Below are 18,326 nucleotides of genomic sequence, written 5' to 3' on the forward strand. Positions count from 1 at the left end.
TTAAGGCTTCTTTACTCAGTCCCCGGTAGCTCAGGCCCAGATCTCTGGCTCTCTCCTGTAGACTGGATGCAGTCCAGTTTCTCTATTCACTCTGTGGGTGGTTCTCCATTGGGCTGCGCTCTGTTGATCCCACCACTGTCACCAGTTGTCACGGGGTCCTTCTCCGATATCACACAATCAACAGAGCGAGAGATGGTTGAACAATCCAAAAAAAAACATTTATTCCAGGCAATACCGAAGATCCATAACATAATCCACCACACAGAGGGTAAAAAAGGCCAGTAATGACATATATTTCCAGGGGATGAGTCACTATCCAGCAGTCCTTTTCCAGGGAAATTTAGGCTTCTCACAGTCTCTCTGGGGTTTTAGCTTTTCCTTCAGAGGATCAATCTTACTCCTTCCCTCTTGTCTTTCTCAGCCAGAATGGATAATCCCCCAGGTAAACAAAGAGTTTGGATGGATTGACTTAACAGGACAAACAATATATCGAATAGACAGACCACCACGCCCAAAACATGAACTCACACAAAATGGTACATAACCCACAATATCATACCATCACAGGCTCATAGAAGGCCACTTCAGAATAGTCAAATGTTTTCCTCTTAGCCATGCTTGTGTGTTTTTACCTGTGTTTTTGGTCATTATCCTGTTGCAAGACCCATGCCCTGCAACTTAGACCAAACTTTCTGACACTGGGCAACACATTTCTCTCTAAAATCTTTTGATAGTCTTGAGATTTCATTGTACTCTGCACAGATTCCCCCTGTGCCAGATGCAGCAAAACAGCCCCAGAATATAACCGAGCCACCCCCTTGTTTCACAGTAGGGACAGTATTATTTTCTTTGTATGCTTCATTTTTCCATCTGTGAACATAGAGCTCATGTGCCTTACTAAAAAGTTCCATTTTGTCTCATCTGTCCATAGGACATTCTCCCAGAAGCTATGTGGCTTCTCAACATGTAGTTTAGCAAATTACAGTCTGGCTTTTTTATGATTTTTTTCAACAATGGTGTCCTCCTTGGTCATTTAACATGAAGTCCACTTTGGCTCAAACAACGATGGATGGTGCGATCTGACACTGATGTTCCTTGAGCTTGAAGTTCACCTTTAATCTTGCTAGAAGTTTTTCTGGGCTCTTTTGCTACCATTCATATTATCCATCTTTTTGATTTGTCATCAATTTTCCTCCTTTGTCCATGTCCAAGGAGGTTGGCTACAGTCCCATGGATTTTACATTTTTGAATAATATGTGCAACTGTAATCACAGGAACATCAATCTGCTTGGAGATGGTCTTATAACCCTTACCTTTAAAATGCTTGTCTATAATTTTCTTTCTAATCTCCTGAGACAACTCTTTCCTTTGCTTAATCTGGTCCATATTGGGTGTGGTACACACCATGTCACAAAACAGCACAGTGATTATCTGTAGCCCTAAATACAGGCCTACTGACTGATTACAAGATTGTAGACACATGTGATGCTAATCAGTGGACACACCATGATTTAACATGTCCCTTTTGTCACATTATTTTCAGGGGTACCATCATTTCTGTCCAGGCCTCTTTCATGAGTTGTATTTTTTTTTATTCTGTGGAATCAGAAGAGCAATGTCTGACTTTCATTTGTTAATTTCCATAGATTTTTGTTATTTATTATTATATTGTTAAGAATCAAGTTATTTCTGTAAGCATTGTGGGTCTTTCTTTCATTAAACAAGGGGTACTAATAATTATGACCACGTATGCACTGTATGCAAGCTCACCATGCAAGACTCCATTGCTGAACAAAAAGCATGTTCAAGAGCATTTAAAGTTAGCTCAGCAACATTTAGACAAGCCTATGAAATACTGAAAGAATATAGTCTGATTATACGGGACCTAAATTTAACTCTTTGGATGCCATAATACACATCATGTTTGGAGGCCAAAAGGCAAAGCACCCCCAAAACACCATAGAACAATGAAGTTGGAGGTGGGAACATCATGGTATGGGGCTGTTTTTCATCATATGGTACTGGCAAACTTCATATAATTGAAGGAATGATGAATGGACAAATTTATTGAGACAATCTTGATAAAAATCTACTAAGATCTATCAGGATGATGATGATGATGATGATGATGATGATGATGATGATGAAACGAAGACAGACACTTCAGCAAGACAATGATCCCAAACACACAGCCAAGAAAACGCTCAACTGGTTTCAGACAAAATAAATCCGCTGGAACAGCAGAGCCAATTGCCGCAGCTGAATCCAATAGAAAATGTATGAAAAGAACTAAAGCTCAGAATTCATTGAAGGAACCGGGACCTGCAGGGTGTGAAAAGTATGTGTGTGTGTGGAAGAATGGACCGAAATCAACTTGAGCAATGCCGGCGACTAGTGTCTCCATACAGGAGTCGTCTGGAAGCTTCATCACCAACAAAAGGAGAATGTCCCAAGTATTAAATACATTTCAGTACGCGTATTCAATACTTTTTCCTGTGTCATTTCTCATTATCACACATTATTTATGGACATTTAAGATTTGATTTATTTGCCTGTGTAGCTTGGATGGGTTTTCCCAACATCTGGAGAGAACTTCAGGACAATAGCAGCATTAGAAATAGATTTATTTAGTAAATTGGGGAAGTATTCAATACTTATTTCACCCGCTGTAATTTATAATGTTAACATATGGTAGTGTGCAATATATCGTAAACCAATTTCAATTTTATAATCTAGAGGATCAATTGAAAACCATTTATCTACTCTCTAAAACAAAGAGTTTTAGAGAGTAGATAAATAGTGTGCAATATAAAAAAGGAAATATAGTAATATGAAAATCCAATGTTAAAAAGAGAGCACTAAGGGAGGGTTACGCACTGAAATCATAGTGTTAAGAGTAAGAAGAAAATAAGTAAATTAGACAAACTAAAATTATATAATTGATAATACCAAACATCTTAGTAAATTATATAAACTAGGAATAATAAGGTAAAACTTAAATGTTAAAAAGAAAAACCCTAAAAGCAGGGAAATGTGGTGGGACTTGTAGTACCAAAATTAGCAGACATGGTGGTGAGGATAACGATCACTAAAAAAAATTGAAGTGAAAAATATTATGTAATATTGATTGGAAAAAATAGGCTAAATAACACAGGTCTCCAAAAAATATTTTTTGTAGTCATCACAGGTGACTGTACTTTTCTGAATCATCATTTGTCCTGATTTCAGAAATGTATTTAGGTTTTCTTTAGCACGTATAGTTTCCATGGGGCAGCATCATTATTATAAGGTATAGGAAATAGACTGGTGACATTAAGAAAACAGTGATCTACATTTCAAAATAAAATGCTTCACCTTACAAAACAGTTTTTATTGAAACAAAATAATTTCACATGGAAAATAGAAACCAAAATATGAGCAGAAATTAAAAGTGCTGACATTAGACAGTGTTTGATACGATTTTTCATGGTTGTCCCTATAAAACATCCAACAGTAATCTGCCATCATTGAGTCATTCGTGTTCCATTACTGTAATGTCCTGGGAAAACCGCTCGCCTTGTTCATCGCTTACATCCCCAAGATTCTGATGGAAGAAATCTAAATGTGATGCAGAAAGTGCAGAGACAGCAACATCCAAGACACTGGGATGCATTTAGCAGTTCTTTAACACCTTCAACTTATTCTGGAGTTTTATTTTTTCCCAAGAAATTCTCACAGATCCACTTGAAGCTTTTCCAAGATCTCAATCCCTTTTCATTTAGAGTTCCTTCAAACACATTATCTCTCATAAGCTCTCTGATCTGAGGACCAACACATACCCCTTCCTTCAGTTTTGCTGATGAAATGCTGGAGAGTTTCTGTGAAATGTACTGGAACCCTTGTGAATTTGTCTTTGGCTTTCACAAAGTTTTTAATCAATCCCAACTTTATATGTAGTGGAGGAAGAAAGATTTTTGTTGGTGAAAATAAAGGATTATGCTGAACATTGTCTCTATTTGGAGCATAGATGTTTCTCTGTCCCCAGTCACGATGAACACAATGCTCTACTGTATTTCTACTGTCCCATAAACACAAGAAGCAACAATATATGTGAAACCTCCTTGCATTCCCATTAGCAGACCAATCACTTTCACATCTCCACACATATTCCATTTATGATGCTTATATTATATAGCATTCAAAACAACTGACAGATTTTCATCACTTTCCTTTAGATGACATGAGTGAGCAATAGGGATTGATGGCTTCATATTTCCATTGAGAAGTAACACGGCTTTCACACTTCTCTGGGATGAGTCAATAAACAATCGCCAATCTGCAACAAAATACTCTTGATTCAGTTCTTCAAAGAGGCCATTCACATTGTTACAGTGCACCATTGGTCCATCAACTTTGAAAAATTGTGTTAATGCGTTACTTCTGTTTCAGCAATAACACACTTTGACATCATCATGAAGAAGATTGTTCTGTTTCAACCTAGATGCAATAAGTTCAGCTTGATCTTGTGACAATGAAAGGCCTATGATGAGATCATGTAATTCATGCTGAGTAAAGCATTCTGGCTGCTCCATCAGGTACAGACTCATTTTGACTTGAGGTCTCCATGTCTTCGCCAGTAGCTTCAGCTCCATAGTCTTCATATTCTACTTCATTTTCATCCAATCTGGACAACAGTGGTACAGGAACTCGCAAGGTCCCATGATGTGGAACTGGCCTAATCCCAGATTCAAGTTCAAGGTAATTAATGTTATGTTTGTTCTTTGTAGAAAAGCCCTTCAGTTTGACAAAACAGTCATTGGTTGACTGCACTGTCAATACTTCTTCCCATAAAACTCACTAAAATCTTTACTGATGTTGTCCCTGTAAGAAAATTCACTATTAAAAAAGACAAGCAAAGAAATGGAAATAACATAGGAAAAACCACATACATTGAAAATGCAGAAATAATGTAATAACAAAAATACTTCTATCTCAGAAACTTTATGTGATACAGCAAAACTAAGCATATTTTTGGAATCAGCACATCAAACTCCATAAAACAGACATACTGTATTACCTTTGCTGATTATTTTTTTGTGTTGACCAGTGTAATTGAAATGAATCTGCTACGATGAAATGTCGGGACTTGTGGCACTACGTAGCCAATGATGGACAGAAAGAAAGAAATATCTAGATCAGAGACTGATGAATACAATCGTATAGATTAAAATGTCATAACAAAAATATCAACCACAATATTTTTGTCACCATGTCTGTCATTGTAGCACTACAAATCCCAGCACTTGCCCTAAGTGTTTCTATTTTAACATTCAGTTTTATCCATCATTAATAGTGCATTATATTTTAAAGTATACGATTGTTATCAGTCTCTGTTCTAGCTCTTTGTATCGTTAAATCCATGTAGGATGACAAGTCCCAGAACTTTATCTTAGTATATATATATATATATATATATATATATATATATATAGCTTATTTTTTTCTAATCAATTTATTTTTCACTTAGAATTTTTTTAGTGTTCGGTATCCTCATGTCAAGTTGTGTGGTACTACAAGTCCCAGCAACCCTGCTTTTAGTGTTTCCTTTTTAACACTAAAGTTTTACCATATTATTGCTAGTTTGTGTAATTTACTATGTTGTTTGGCATTATCATATATTTTTTACTTGATTTTATCTACTTACTAGCTGTAGTACCCAGTGTTGCCCGGAATAGTAAATGTCTCTCTGTCTCTCTCCCAGTCTCTGTCTCTCTCCGTCTCTCTCTCTGTCTCTATTTTTTTTATCTGTCTGTCTATCTCTTTTCCTGTCTTTCTCTCTCTTTTTCCCTGTCTGTCTCTCTATCTCTTTCCCTGTCTGTCTCTTTCCCTCTCTTTCCCTGTCTGTCTCTTTCCCTCTCTTTCCCTGTCTGTTTGTTTCCCTGTGTCTGTCTTTTTGTCTGTCTGTTTCTATCTGTGTCTGTCTGCCTCTTTCCCTGTCTGTCTTTTTCCCTATCTGTCTTTTTCCCTGTCTGTCTGTGTGTCTGTCACAGTCTGTCTCTCTCTTTTCCGTGGCTGCATTGTGACACGCCAACATTCCATTCAAGGGCGTGGCTGCGCATTGTGACATACCAACATTCTGAAGTTCTGGCTGCATTGTGGCTCCCAGCTCCATTGACTTTAAAGGGGGCATGTTTCTGGGTTTCTTGGTGAATAACTGTAAAGTGCAGGGTTAAAATTTCCCCTGACAACATGTTCCATGATGTTCCATGAGTCAAATGTGGTGTCTATGCAAAATGTCGTGATTGTACATGCGACGGTGCGAATTCCTTTAGCGGACATACACACACACACATACAAACACTCAGCTTTATATATTAGACTAGCTGTAATACCCATGTATTGCCCGGGATAGTAACTGTCTCTCTGTCTCTCTCCCAGTCTCTGTCTACCTGTCTCTGTCTGTCTTTGTGTGTCTGTCTCTGTCTGTATCAGTCTGTCTGTCTCTGTATCAGTCTCTGTCTGTCTCTCTCTCTCTGTGTCTGTCTGTCTCTATCTCTGTGTCTGTCTGTCTGTCTCTCTCTGTCAGTCTCTTTCCCCATCTCGTTCCAGGTCTGTCTCGTTCCAGGTCTGTCTCATTCCAGGTCTGTCTCGTTCCAGGTCTGTCTCGTTCCAGGTCTGTCTCGTTCCAGGTCTGTCTCTTTCCCCATCTGTGTCTGTCTCTTTCCCTGTCTCTTTACTTGGCTGTCTCTTTCCCTGTCTCTTTCCCTGTCTCTTTCCCTGTCTCTTTACTTGTCTGTCTCTTTCTCTGTCTCTTTCCTTGTCTCTGTCTCTTTCCCCGTCTGTCTCTTTCCCCATCTGTCTCTTTCCCCGCCTGTCTCTTTTCTCATCTGTCTCTTTCCTCATCTGTCTCTTTCCTCATCTGTCTCTGTCTCTTTCCCTGTCTCTTTACCCATCTCTGTCTCTTTCCCTGTCTCTTTCCTTGTCTCTGTCTCTTTCCCTCTGTCTGCCTCTTTCCCTGTCTGTGTGCCTCTGCTTATCTCTTTGACTGTCTGTCTCTCTCTGGCTCTTCCTGTCTCTCTCTATCCGTCTCCCCATCGACAGCTTCTTACCTCACACATAAGCTTCTTATAATAACAATTTATTTTGTTCCTATAGCAACCACTCACAGCTGCTATTAATAACCTAATAGCTCGCAGCTCCATTGACTTTAATGGAGGCAGGTTTTTTGGAGAGTAACTGTAAAGCACAGGGTTAAATTTTCCCATCCAAATAATGTCTATAACGTTCCCTGAGTCACATGGGGTGTCTGTGCAAAATTTCGTGATTGTAAAGGCGATGGTGTGGATTCCTTTAGTCGACACACACACACACACACACACACACACACACACACTGTACATACACACAGCTTTATATATTAGATTTGTACTGATCCCATGATGTCAGTGTCTAACCCTATTCTAGTGCTCTCATTTTAACATTGGATGTTAATATCTTATGCTGCACACCACCATGTGCTAATATTATGCATTATGTACTTTTACCTTTATCTTGCTTTGTTTTGCACTGACCCTTGATCCCATGATGTCAGTGTTTAACCATTTTCCCTCCTTAATTGCCTATTTAAACTGTCTGTTGTGCTGCTTATATGCCTAGCCTGAGGAAAACATCCAATGTTGAAACACGCAGTCCTGAATTCATTTAGTAAATTCTTATTGTTTACATTATCTTCCTGTCTGTCTTACTCAGCAGCATTTATATTACCCCCTATATTTTAGTTTTTAAACATTAAACCCTTAGGAAAACTTCAGCTGATTCATTTAATATCTGGCTTTGCAACAGGGTTGTGCCTAGTATTTGCACACCCCTCCAAGATGAGCGTACTACTATATCCAATTTGTATGAATCAGCTCACCGTATAAGGCTCAATCCCAATTCCGTCCTGGAGCATGGACAGGCACTGCCACAGCCCAATGAAATGCAGAAAAAAGAGGATGTCCAGCTCTTCAGACAAAGAATCACGTCTTTATTTCATCATGCAGACACAGAGAATGACATGACCAGCACTACGCGTTTCAGGTGAAAACACTCACCCTTAATCATGAGCCTGAAGAGCTGGACATCCTCTTTTTTCTGTACTACTATATGCCTTAACAGCCCTCACCATTACTACTTTATTAAAGGGTACTCCAGTGAGATAAAAAATAAATTCTTCATGCACAGTGCTGTTCCTGTCCCTGTAATTCAGTGTGATGTTGGAGCTGCTCTTTTCTGCTCCCCCTCCCCGCTGGGATGTTACCTTCCTCATCAGGAGGCATGGCCTTCTCCACTCCATTAGTATCAGCCAGCCCCCTGATAATAGCTGCTTCCCTGCAGTATGAGAACATGAAGGGTAGCAATGCCCCCTGCTCTGGACAGAACAGAAGTAGCTATTATCAGGGGGCTGGCTGATACTAACAGCATGGAGCAGGGCATGCCCCTTATGTGTTATCTAACATCCCAGGGCGAAGGGGGAGCAGAAGAGAGCAGCTCCAACATTGTGCTTCTCATCTTTATAGTTTATGAGGGCAGGGACAATAAAATCATTTTTTTTATCTCCCTAGAATACACCTTTAATGATTTCTGCATTATGAACCACCCTGCCTTTTTCTAATCTTTATAGTTTCACATGATGTTTCCGACTGGGTACAATGGGGCCAATGAAGTATTGGACTATGCAAAGCCACATAGTGGGTTAGGTCTGGGCTTATGAGTGCATCATCTTCAAGTCAGTCCTGCATGGCTCACTAACATTTGGACAATGGAAGACTTGAAGTGATAGTAAAATACATTGTCTATATCCTTTGTCTCTACTGACACTGCATAATCCTTGGCCACTTGTGCATGTACGTTTCTCTTAGAAAGCTCATCTACATACCCTTTCTTACTCCTCCGTCTGGTGGGCTTGGATATTCCTCGGGTGAAAGGAGAAAGTAGGGTCCACCTTTCTCCCGAGTGCTAGACTGTGTAAAGGACAGGCCCTCATCGGGCGTTATTGTCTGGTCTATGTGAGGACAGTCTTCATTTGCCAATGCCGCTTTGGCCACATCTCCATTCAGTTTGGAATCTTCAAATATAATAAAGAGGCCATTGTACACAATATTAGGATGTGGAGCTCATTGTAGCATGCCAGTGCAAATAAAATCCAATCACATTCAGAAACCTTTAGATGCAACTAAACAGACCATTAAACATTATGCTTCATTTGATTTAGTATACTATGCAGTTTTGCTTTTTTTTGCAGGGGGAAATGTTACTCATTTTTTTTATCTCACAAATTTGTGATAAGATCATTAGGATGTTAGAATCTGAATATTTTAAAGGGAACCTGTCAGCAGCTTTTTACTACTTCATCTGAGAGCAGCATCATGTAGGCAAAGAGTCCTTGAATCCAACAGTGTATCACTTAGATTACTAGCTGCAGCCATTCTGACACAATCTAAACTTTTAGGTTTAGTCATGTAACTGAGCCCAGGGAGCTGTTCCCACGCACCTCAGGCTCTTTATAGAGGTTGTACATTGACAGTAAGGTGTCAATCACAGGAGGGGGCATATTGGACTTCTCTATGAGTTTCTAGTGGTGTAATGATAAGTGTCCTGTTGCTTAAACAAACATAGCAAAAAAAAAAACAAAAAACAACAGATCGGACTGTAAAAAACAGGCATGCCTGAATTTTGTGTCTCAACTCTTGCAGCATGCTGGCTTCAGTTTTCATGGCAAAAACCTGCTGACAGATTCCCTTAAGGATTTTTTTCTACACATAGTTTCAGTTATCCATTAGAAACTCCAAAAACATGAACAATTATGGGTAAATTCAAGTCTCCTCACTATAACTAAACAAAATGGTTATGATGTTCAATTGCATAATTCACTAAACGTTATTTGCTCAATTTTAGTATGGTCATATTAGACTTGAGTTGCTGCAGCTAAATATATACTGTATACACTGTGTGTAGAATTATTAGGCAAATGAGTATTTTGATCCCATGATACATTTTATACATGTCCTACTCCAAGCTGTATAGGCTTGACAGCCAACTACCAATTAAGTAAATCAGGTGATGTGCATCTCTGTAATGAGGAGGAGTGTGGTGAAATGCATATACTGTATTATATAGAGTCATTATACACAGAGGGATCAATTTCACGTGTTTATTTCTGTTAATGTTGATGATTATGGCTTACAGCCCATGAAAACCCAAAAGTTCTCAGAAAATAAGAATTACCAAAAAAACACCTGCAAAGGCTTCCTAAGCATTTAAAATGGTCCTTTGGTCTGGTTCAGTAGGATACACAATCATGGGGAAGACTGCTGACTTGACAGATGCCCAGAAGGCAGTCATTGACACACTCCATAAGGAGGGTAAGCCACAAAAGGTCATTGCTAAAGAAGCTCGCTGTTCACAGAGTGCTGTATCCAAGCATATTAATGGAAAGTTGAGTGGAAGGAAAAAGTTTGGTAGAAAAGGGTGCACAAGCAACCGGCATAATCGCAGCCTTGATAGGATTGTTAAGAAAGGGCCACTAAAAAATTTGGGGGAGAGTCACAAGGAGTGGACGCTGCTGGAATCAGTGCTTCAAGAGCCACCACACACAGACGTTTCCAGGACATGGACTACAAGTGTCACATTCCTTGTGTCAAGCCATTCATGACCAATGGAAAGAAGCGTCTTACCTGGGACAAGGAGAAAAAGAACTGGACTGCTGGTCAGTGTCCAAGGTGTTTATTTCAGATGAAAGTAAATTTTGCATTTAATTTGGAAATCACGGTCCCAGAGTCTGGAGGAAGAGTAGAGAGGACACAATCCAAGCTGCATGGGGTCTAGTGCTAGTGTGAAGTTTCCACAATCAGTGATAGTTTGGGGACTCAAGTAATCTGCTGGCGTAGTGCCACTGTGTTTTATCAAGACCAAAGTCAGCACAGCCATCTACCAAGAAATTTTACAGCACTTCATGCTTCCCTCTGCCAACAAGATTTTTGGAGATGGAATTTTCATTTTCCAGCAGGACTTGGCACCTGTCCACACTGTCAAAAGTACCAATACCTGGTTTACTAACCACAGTATTACTGTTCTTAATTGGCCAGCAAACTCACCTGACCTAAACCCCAGAGGATCTCTGAGAGACACCAGACCCAAAAATGCAGACGAGCTGAAGGCTGATATCAAAGCAACCTGGGCTTCCATAACACCTCAGCAGTGCTGTGAGAATACAAAAAATATTTTTCTATATGCTTTTTACTGTGAGAATATATATATATATATATATATATATAGATATATATATAGATATATATATCTATATATATATCTATATATATATATATATATATATACAGTGCCTACAAGTAGTATTCAACCCCCTGCAGATTTAGCAGGTTTGATAAGATGCAAATAAGTTAGAGCCTACAAACTTCAAACAAGGGCAGGATTTATTAACAGATGCATAAATCTTACAAACCAACAAGTTATGTTGCTCAGTTAAATTTTAATACATTTTCAACATAAAAGTGTGGGTCAATTATTATTCAACCCCTAGGTTTAATATTTTGTGGAATAACCCTTGTTTGCAATTACAGCTAATAATCGTCTTTTATAAGACCTGATCAGGCCGGCACAGGTCTCTGGAGTTATCTTGGCCCACTCCTCCATGCAGATCTTCTCCGAGTTATCTAGGTTCTTTGGGTGTTTCATGTGAACTTTAATCTTGAGCTCCTTCCACAAGTTTTCAATTGGGTTAAGGTCAGGAGACTGACTAGGCCACTGCAACACCTTGATTTTTTCCCTCTTGAACCAGGCCTTGGTTTTCTTGGCTGTGTGCTTTGGGTCGTTGTCTTGCTGGAAGATGAAATGACGACCCATCTTAAGATCCTTGATGGAGGAGCGGAGGTTCTTGGCCAAAATCTCCAGTAGGCCGTGCTATCCATCTTCCCATGTATGCGGACCAGATGGCCAGGCCCCTTGGCTGAGAAACAGCTCCACAGCATGATGCTGCCACCACCATGCTTGATTGTAGGGATGGTATTCTTGGGGTCGCATGCAGTGCCATCCAGTCTCCAAACGTCACGTGTGTGGTTGGCACCAAAGATCTCGATCTTGGTCTCATCAGACCAGAGAACCTTGAACCAGTCTGTCTCAGAGTCCTCCAAGTGATCATGAGCAAACTGTAGACAAGCCTTGACATGACGCTTTGAAAGTAAAGGTACCTTACGGGCTCGTCTGGAACGGAGACCATTGCGGTGGAGTACGTTACTTATGGTATTGACTGAAACCAATGTCCCCACTGCCATGAGATCTTCCCGGAGCTCCTTCCTTGTTGTCCTTGGGTTAGCCTTTACTCTTTGGACAAGCCTGGCCTCGGCACGGGAGGAAACTTTCAAAGGCTGTCCAGGCCGTGGAAGGCTAACAGTAGTTCCATAAGCCTTCCGCTTCCGGATGATGCTCCCAACAGTGGTGACAGGTAGGCCCAACTCCTTGGAAAGGGTTTTGTACCCCTTGACAGCCTTGTGACCCTCTACGATCTTGTCTCTGATGGCCTTGGAATGCTCCTTTGTCTTTCCCATGTTGACTATGTATGAGTGCTGTTCACAAGTTTGGGGAGGGTCTTAATTAGTCAGAAAAGGCTGGAAAAAGAGATAATTAATCCAAACATGTGAAGCTCATTGTTCTTTGTGCCTGAAATACTTCTTAATACTTTAAGGGAACCAAATACAATTCTGGTGGTTTGAGGGGTTGAATAATAAATGACCCTCTGAATAAACTTTTCACAATTTAAAAAAAAAAAAAAGAAATAACATTCTTTTTTGCTGCAGTGCATTTCACACTTCTAGGCTGATCTATAGTCCAAATGTCACAATGCCAAGTTAATTCCGAATGTGTAAACCTGCTAAATCTGCAGGGGGTTGAATACTACTTTCAGGCACTGTATATATATATTATTTTTTTTTCTATATGCTTTTCTATAACCAAACTTTATTTTTATATGAGTAAGAAGAGAGCCTATTTTCTGATTACTGCTGCATATCAGGAAAGCAAGTATGTGTACACCAAGGTCAGCAGCTGACATCATGAGACAAGGGTCCCTCGAGCTATGGTGGATTGAGGATAAGGCACTCCAGAGCTATGTGACAATAGCGCTGGGAGCAATGGAAAAGGCTGGAGGGGAAGTCCCAAAAAAAATGGATAAATGTCACAGGCTTTCTGCATATGCTTTAATATAGCCAATGGTATACTTAGAAATTTTAATAAGAGATTAACCCATTACTGTTCTATAAAAGGCTTGTAAAAATAAAGCTTGTGACGTGGACATTCGCTGAGAAGGAATTCATACCAGATATATTGTGTGGTCTGAATATCTCAGCGACCTTCAATTCGAGATTACAGCAGACATTCACTGTTAAGAAGGAGATTTCCTGAAAATTATGGAATTTCTCCTTGACAGTGCCACAGCCTGATCCCCTCCATGCCACACCACATTGATGCAGGAATTCATGCAAAAGGAACCCCGACCACGTATTGAGTCACTTACTGTAAAGACTTTTCAGTAGGCCAACATTTTTCAGTGTAACATCATTTTTTTCAGTTGGTCTTATATTATATTGTAATTTTCTGAAATAATGACTTTTGGGTTTTCATTGGCTGTAAGCCATAATCATCAAGATGAACAGAAATAAAATACGTGAAATAGATCCATCTGTGTATAATGACTCTATATAATATATAATAAACATGTGAAATAGATCCCTCAGTGTGTAATCACTCTATAATATATAGGAATAGATCACTCTGTGTGTAATGACTATATAATAAATGCGTTTCCCTTTTTGTATTGAATTACTAAAATAAATTAACTTTTTGATGATATTCTAAATTTTTGAGATGTACTAAGTAAGTAATAAAGTAAGTAAGGGTTAATAAAATTAGGGTTAATAAAGTAAGTAATAAAGTAAGTGAATAAATATTATTATTATTATTTGTTCCTTGTGTCTGGAGGTAGATAAGCGATTGAAATAAAAATACATTGTCAGTGAGAGATAGAGTAAAAAAAATCCATACAAATTTGTGTCATGGCTGGCTAAAATTGTGATTTCTGTAAAAGTAGTTCAGCAGTTATTTGACATTTGTCATGAGGTATAGATGCATATGAGCATTGGCATTCATTCCGTGCTGCAAAAGTACCAAGCAATCACTGGGTGCTGTTTTTTCCTTTTTTTTCCAATAGACGTATATAAACAGTTAACATCAAAAGAGGATAAAATAGCCTCTTTAGTAAGGTGACCAAGATCAGTGATGATTGCAGAAAAGTATCCAATAAGAAACTGATAAAGTTTTTCACTAAAGAGGTTAATTTTTTTTCAGGAAACATAGCTTGGAAAGTAAAACGTTTGTTGATGTGACCTACAGTAAGAAATGTGTAACAGACAGGCGCTACTGGATTTTTGTTTAAAAAAAAACCATTATTTTGCAGGATGTTAACTATAACTGCCTTATCCTTTAACACAACATTGTGAAAAAAATAAAGGGGACTGTTATGATCCGGAACCATGGAAGACCACCATAAATCATTGGTAAAAGGTGACAAGAGCATTGGCAACTAATCTGGCCGCCATCCCCTTACTAACCATCAACACTAGAAGAAGCCGAGGGGTGAACTAACATCCTGTGCACCACAAACCCAGCCGGAGAACTAGCTATCCTAAAGGAAGGAAAGATGAATAACTCTCTGCCTCAGAAAATAGATAAAGAATAGCAAGCCCCCCACATTCAAAGACTGCGGTGATATAGGAAAACACAATACACAGATAGATGATAGGATTAGCAAAGGTGAGGCCCCCACTAACTAAATAGGACAGGATAGGAAAGGGACTGATGGTGGCCAGAGAAAAACCCTACAAAAATCCAAGAACCTAATAGTACAAAAAGCCCTCAGATCGCTGGATCTGAACTCCGTCCTATACCAGGTGCTCTTGTCATACCAATGAACAGAAAGCAGGAAGAATTACAAATTTAAGAAGCAACAAACACATGGACTAATAGGAGCAATACTCCAAACATAGCTGCAGGGATCTTCCCAGCTAAGCAACTGAGAGGGAAGATCCCTGCATGCAAATAAACTGAAATCAACCACAGCAAATGACAAGCTCAGATAAGAACAAAAAGAACCAAACAACAAATAAAGAGCCAAGCACTTATCTGGGGTAGATGTGGTCTGGAGCAGAATGAAGCAGGCTGGTGAACAAAGAACAACTGACATCCGGCATAGCCTGCTATCAGACAAGGGATTAAATAGGCAGAGCATTAGCAATGGAAACGCCCATTGCTCAACACACCTGGTCTCTGTCCAAAGCATTCCTGGCCACAAGAGGGAGCCTCACAGCGGCAAAAGCACAACTGACAATCACAACAGGGGACACTTAAACAACAAAATGGTATTTTAGTGTTACCTTTATTTTTTTGAGCAATATATATTTATAATATTATATTATTATATTATATATATATATATATATATATACACACACACACACATACATATATATTGTATATATATGTATATGGGTGGGTCAAATATTATTTACACTCTGGCAACATCATTTATTCTAATCATGATCAGAAAAGATTAATGATTCATTTTTCTACATAGTCTTGTTGCTTTTCAATACATTGTCCATCTTTCAACAAGCTTTTGTATTCCCTCAGTAAAAAACATTTAATTCTGAGCTGAAAAACATAAATACACTGCTGTATTCACCTCTTCAGATATACAGTGACCAGAAAAAAAGATAATGTTTTGCACTTGTGACTTTCAGGCTTCATATCTCTCCATCTCTCCATCCTCTACAGATTTGAGCGTGAGACCACCTTAATTTTACAATCATCTTGGCTATCTTATACATAAATGTGAATTGCAGCTATTTAGCATATGCTTAGTTCTGCAGATTCTTGTCATGTTACTGTTTTGCTTCTTAAATCAAAATTTTACATTTTTAATATCTTGTTAGTATTTTGTAATCCGACTTTCAGCACTACCTAAATCCTTCTGGGCTCTCAATCAGATTCAAGCATGTCTCGACTGTCACTGAACTATTTATTTGTCAATCTCAACATATGATTCAGTTTGTTGTCCTGCTGGAACACTATGTCGTCCAATACATACCCATAGTACTTGAGTGTATGAAGTATCTTGTCTTGTAGGATACTCACATATACCGCAGCATTGAGACCATCATCAATCCTGGTTAAGTATCCAATGCCTTTGGCTGTGAAACGCCCCCATGCCATCAGGCTTCCTCCACTGAACTTGACAGTTCCTTCAATTTCTTGATACATTAGCCTCGTCTTCTTCCCTTGTTTCTTCCAGAAATATTTGCACCCATCAGAGTCTAGTCTATTGACTTTCATCTCATCACTCCAAATCACCCATTTCCAATATCTACAGTCCACTCTTGATACTTTTTTCAAATTCGAGCCAACACTTCTTATGACGATATTGATGTTGAGGCTTCTTCTCCTTTTTTCAGGCCACCATTCCAGACTTGTGTAACATGCATCACACAGTGCTTCTATGGACATCTTTTAACCCACTATTACGAAGCATATGGGCCTCCTTTACTGCCGGGTGTCACCAGAGCTGATAGACTTTTTGATAAGATGACTTGGTGACTCCGATATTTTGCCTGGAGGAACAACTCTTGGTTTTTCAATGAATGGACGGACTTAATTTCTTATTCTTCCAACTCTCATAGCACCTACATGATGCAGTTTGGAAATTTCCCTGGCCGAGAGGCCGCTATCAATGAGCTTGATGATGCTGTTCCTTTGTAATTGCAAAATTTTCTTCATGGCTGCTCCTCAATTCGAACCAGTGACCTTTCTCTTGGGACTCAACCTAATTATACATTGAGCTATTAGGGAGAACAAGTTATAATTTATAGTATACAGGAAGAATTTTTTTTCAAACACTAGAAGCAAAACAGTAACAATGCAGTGTCCTGACAAGAATCTGCATAAATCAAAGCCAGAGTAGAGAAACCGGGTGTATGCCGCGCTGTCACCAGAAAGTCCAGATGTTGATTGATTTAAAGACCATTTATTCATATCAATGCATTTCAGAGAGCTCAGTCTTTCATCAGGAAATGCAAGAAAAGTCAACTTTGAATGTTCTGATGAAGGAGACTGAGCTCTCTGAAACGTGTTGACATGAATAAATGATCTTTAAATCAATTAACATCTGGACTTTCTGGTGACATTGATTTCTACATATCCAGGGCTGTGGCAGTCACCATTTCTATAGTGCAATTAGGAGTTGTGACTGGCACAACCCTAATAGGTAACTTTATTTGCCTTAATCTTTTCACTCTCTCCAGCTGGTAAGATCCTATTCTGCGCTTTTATCTGCAGCTTCGTATATTTAGAGTCTGCATAACTAATCATATGCTAAATAGTTGCAAGTCAAATTTCTGAAAGAGCTAACCAAGATGATTGTCTATAAAATGAAGGTCATCTCATGCTCAAAGCTGTAGAGGATGGTGAGATATGGAGCCTGAATGTCAAAAGTTCAAAATATTGTTACTCTATAGCTTGTCAAAGTAAATCTCTGTCCTCATAGGGCTTCTTTCAGGAGACTAAACAAGTAATAGCCCAACAGGGCAAAATCATGACTAAAGTGAGGACATTTATAACCTACCAAAAGAAGGAAATATCAGAAATGACACCCCAAAATTTATTTTTTTTATTAACAATATACACTACTCACAAAAAGTCAAAGATATTTGGCTTTTGGGAGAAATTTCAGCATGATCCTAAAATGCACTCTAACCTTTTGAATGTATATGTCCACTGTTCACCATTTCAGTATTTTTTGCACAGCTTGCTGTTCTTTAACAAGGAGCATAATGGCAACATTCACAACAGGTGTTTGATCCATGAATTGACCAATAAATTTTAGGGTTCAGTTAGAATTGGCATTAGCCATCCTTCTCATCATGCTGTACACATTTTGACATCATGAGACCAAGACAACACCTAACAATTGATCAGCAGTACTGCGCCATTGTGAGGCTTCAAGCAGGATGTTCTCAAATGGAAGTGGTCACTGAATTTAGAGTGTCAAAGACTGCCATCAGCCGGTTGCAACAGAGATACAGAGAGACTGGAAGAGTCACAGAAAGGCAGAGAAGTGAACTTCCTTTGGCCATATTCCACACTAATGAACGCATCATTGTGAGCATTGCCCTTCAGAACCGTAGGATGAATGCTACACAAATCAAGGCACATTTAAGAGAGGTGAGAGGCACCCAAGTGCCACG

At 39.1% G+C, this 18,326-nt stretch overlaps 1 protein-coding gene across 5 annotated transcripts in view; it reads right to left on the reverse strand.

The window, feature by feature from the left end:
* Nucleotides 1-18,326, reverse strand: part of KCNC1 (potassium voltage-gated channel subfamily C member 1) — a 301,678-nt gene that overhangs the window by 85,358 nt on the left and 197,994 nt on the right. For 2 of the 5 annotated variants that reach the window (XM_075326555.1, XM_075326554.1), the window contains exon 3: nt 8,897-9,085. The exons of 2 other annotated variants lie outside the window; for them this stretch is intronic. In XM_075326555.1, coding sequence (XP_075182670.1) covers nt 8,897-9,085 — 189 coding nt within the window. Of the gene's footprint in view, nt 1-3,355; nt 4,861-8,896; nt 9,086-18,326 lie in introns of those variants that run through there. One more of the 5 variants, XM_075326553.1, reaches the window with a different exon arrangement.

This window comes from Anomaloglossus baeobatrachus, chromosome 10 (assembly GCF_048569485.1).
Source record: "Anomaloglossus baeobatrachus isolate aAnoBae1 chromosome 10, aAnoBae1.hap1, whole genome shotgun sequence".
In the NCBI taxonomy this organism is placed as follows: domain Eukaryota; kingdom Metazoa; phylum Chordata; class Amphibia; order Anura; family Aromobatidae; genus Anomaloglossus; species Anomaloglossus baeobatrachus.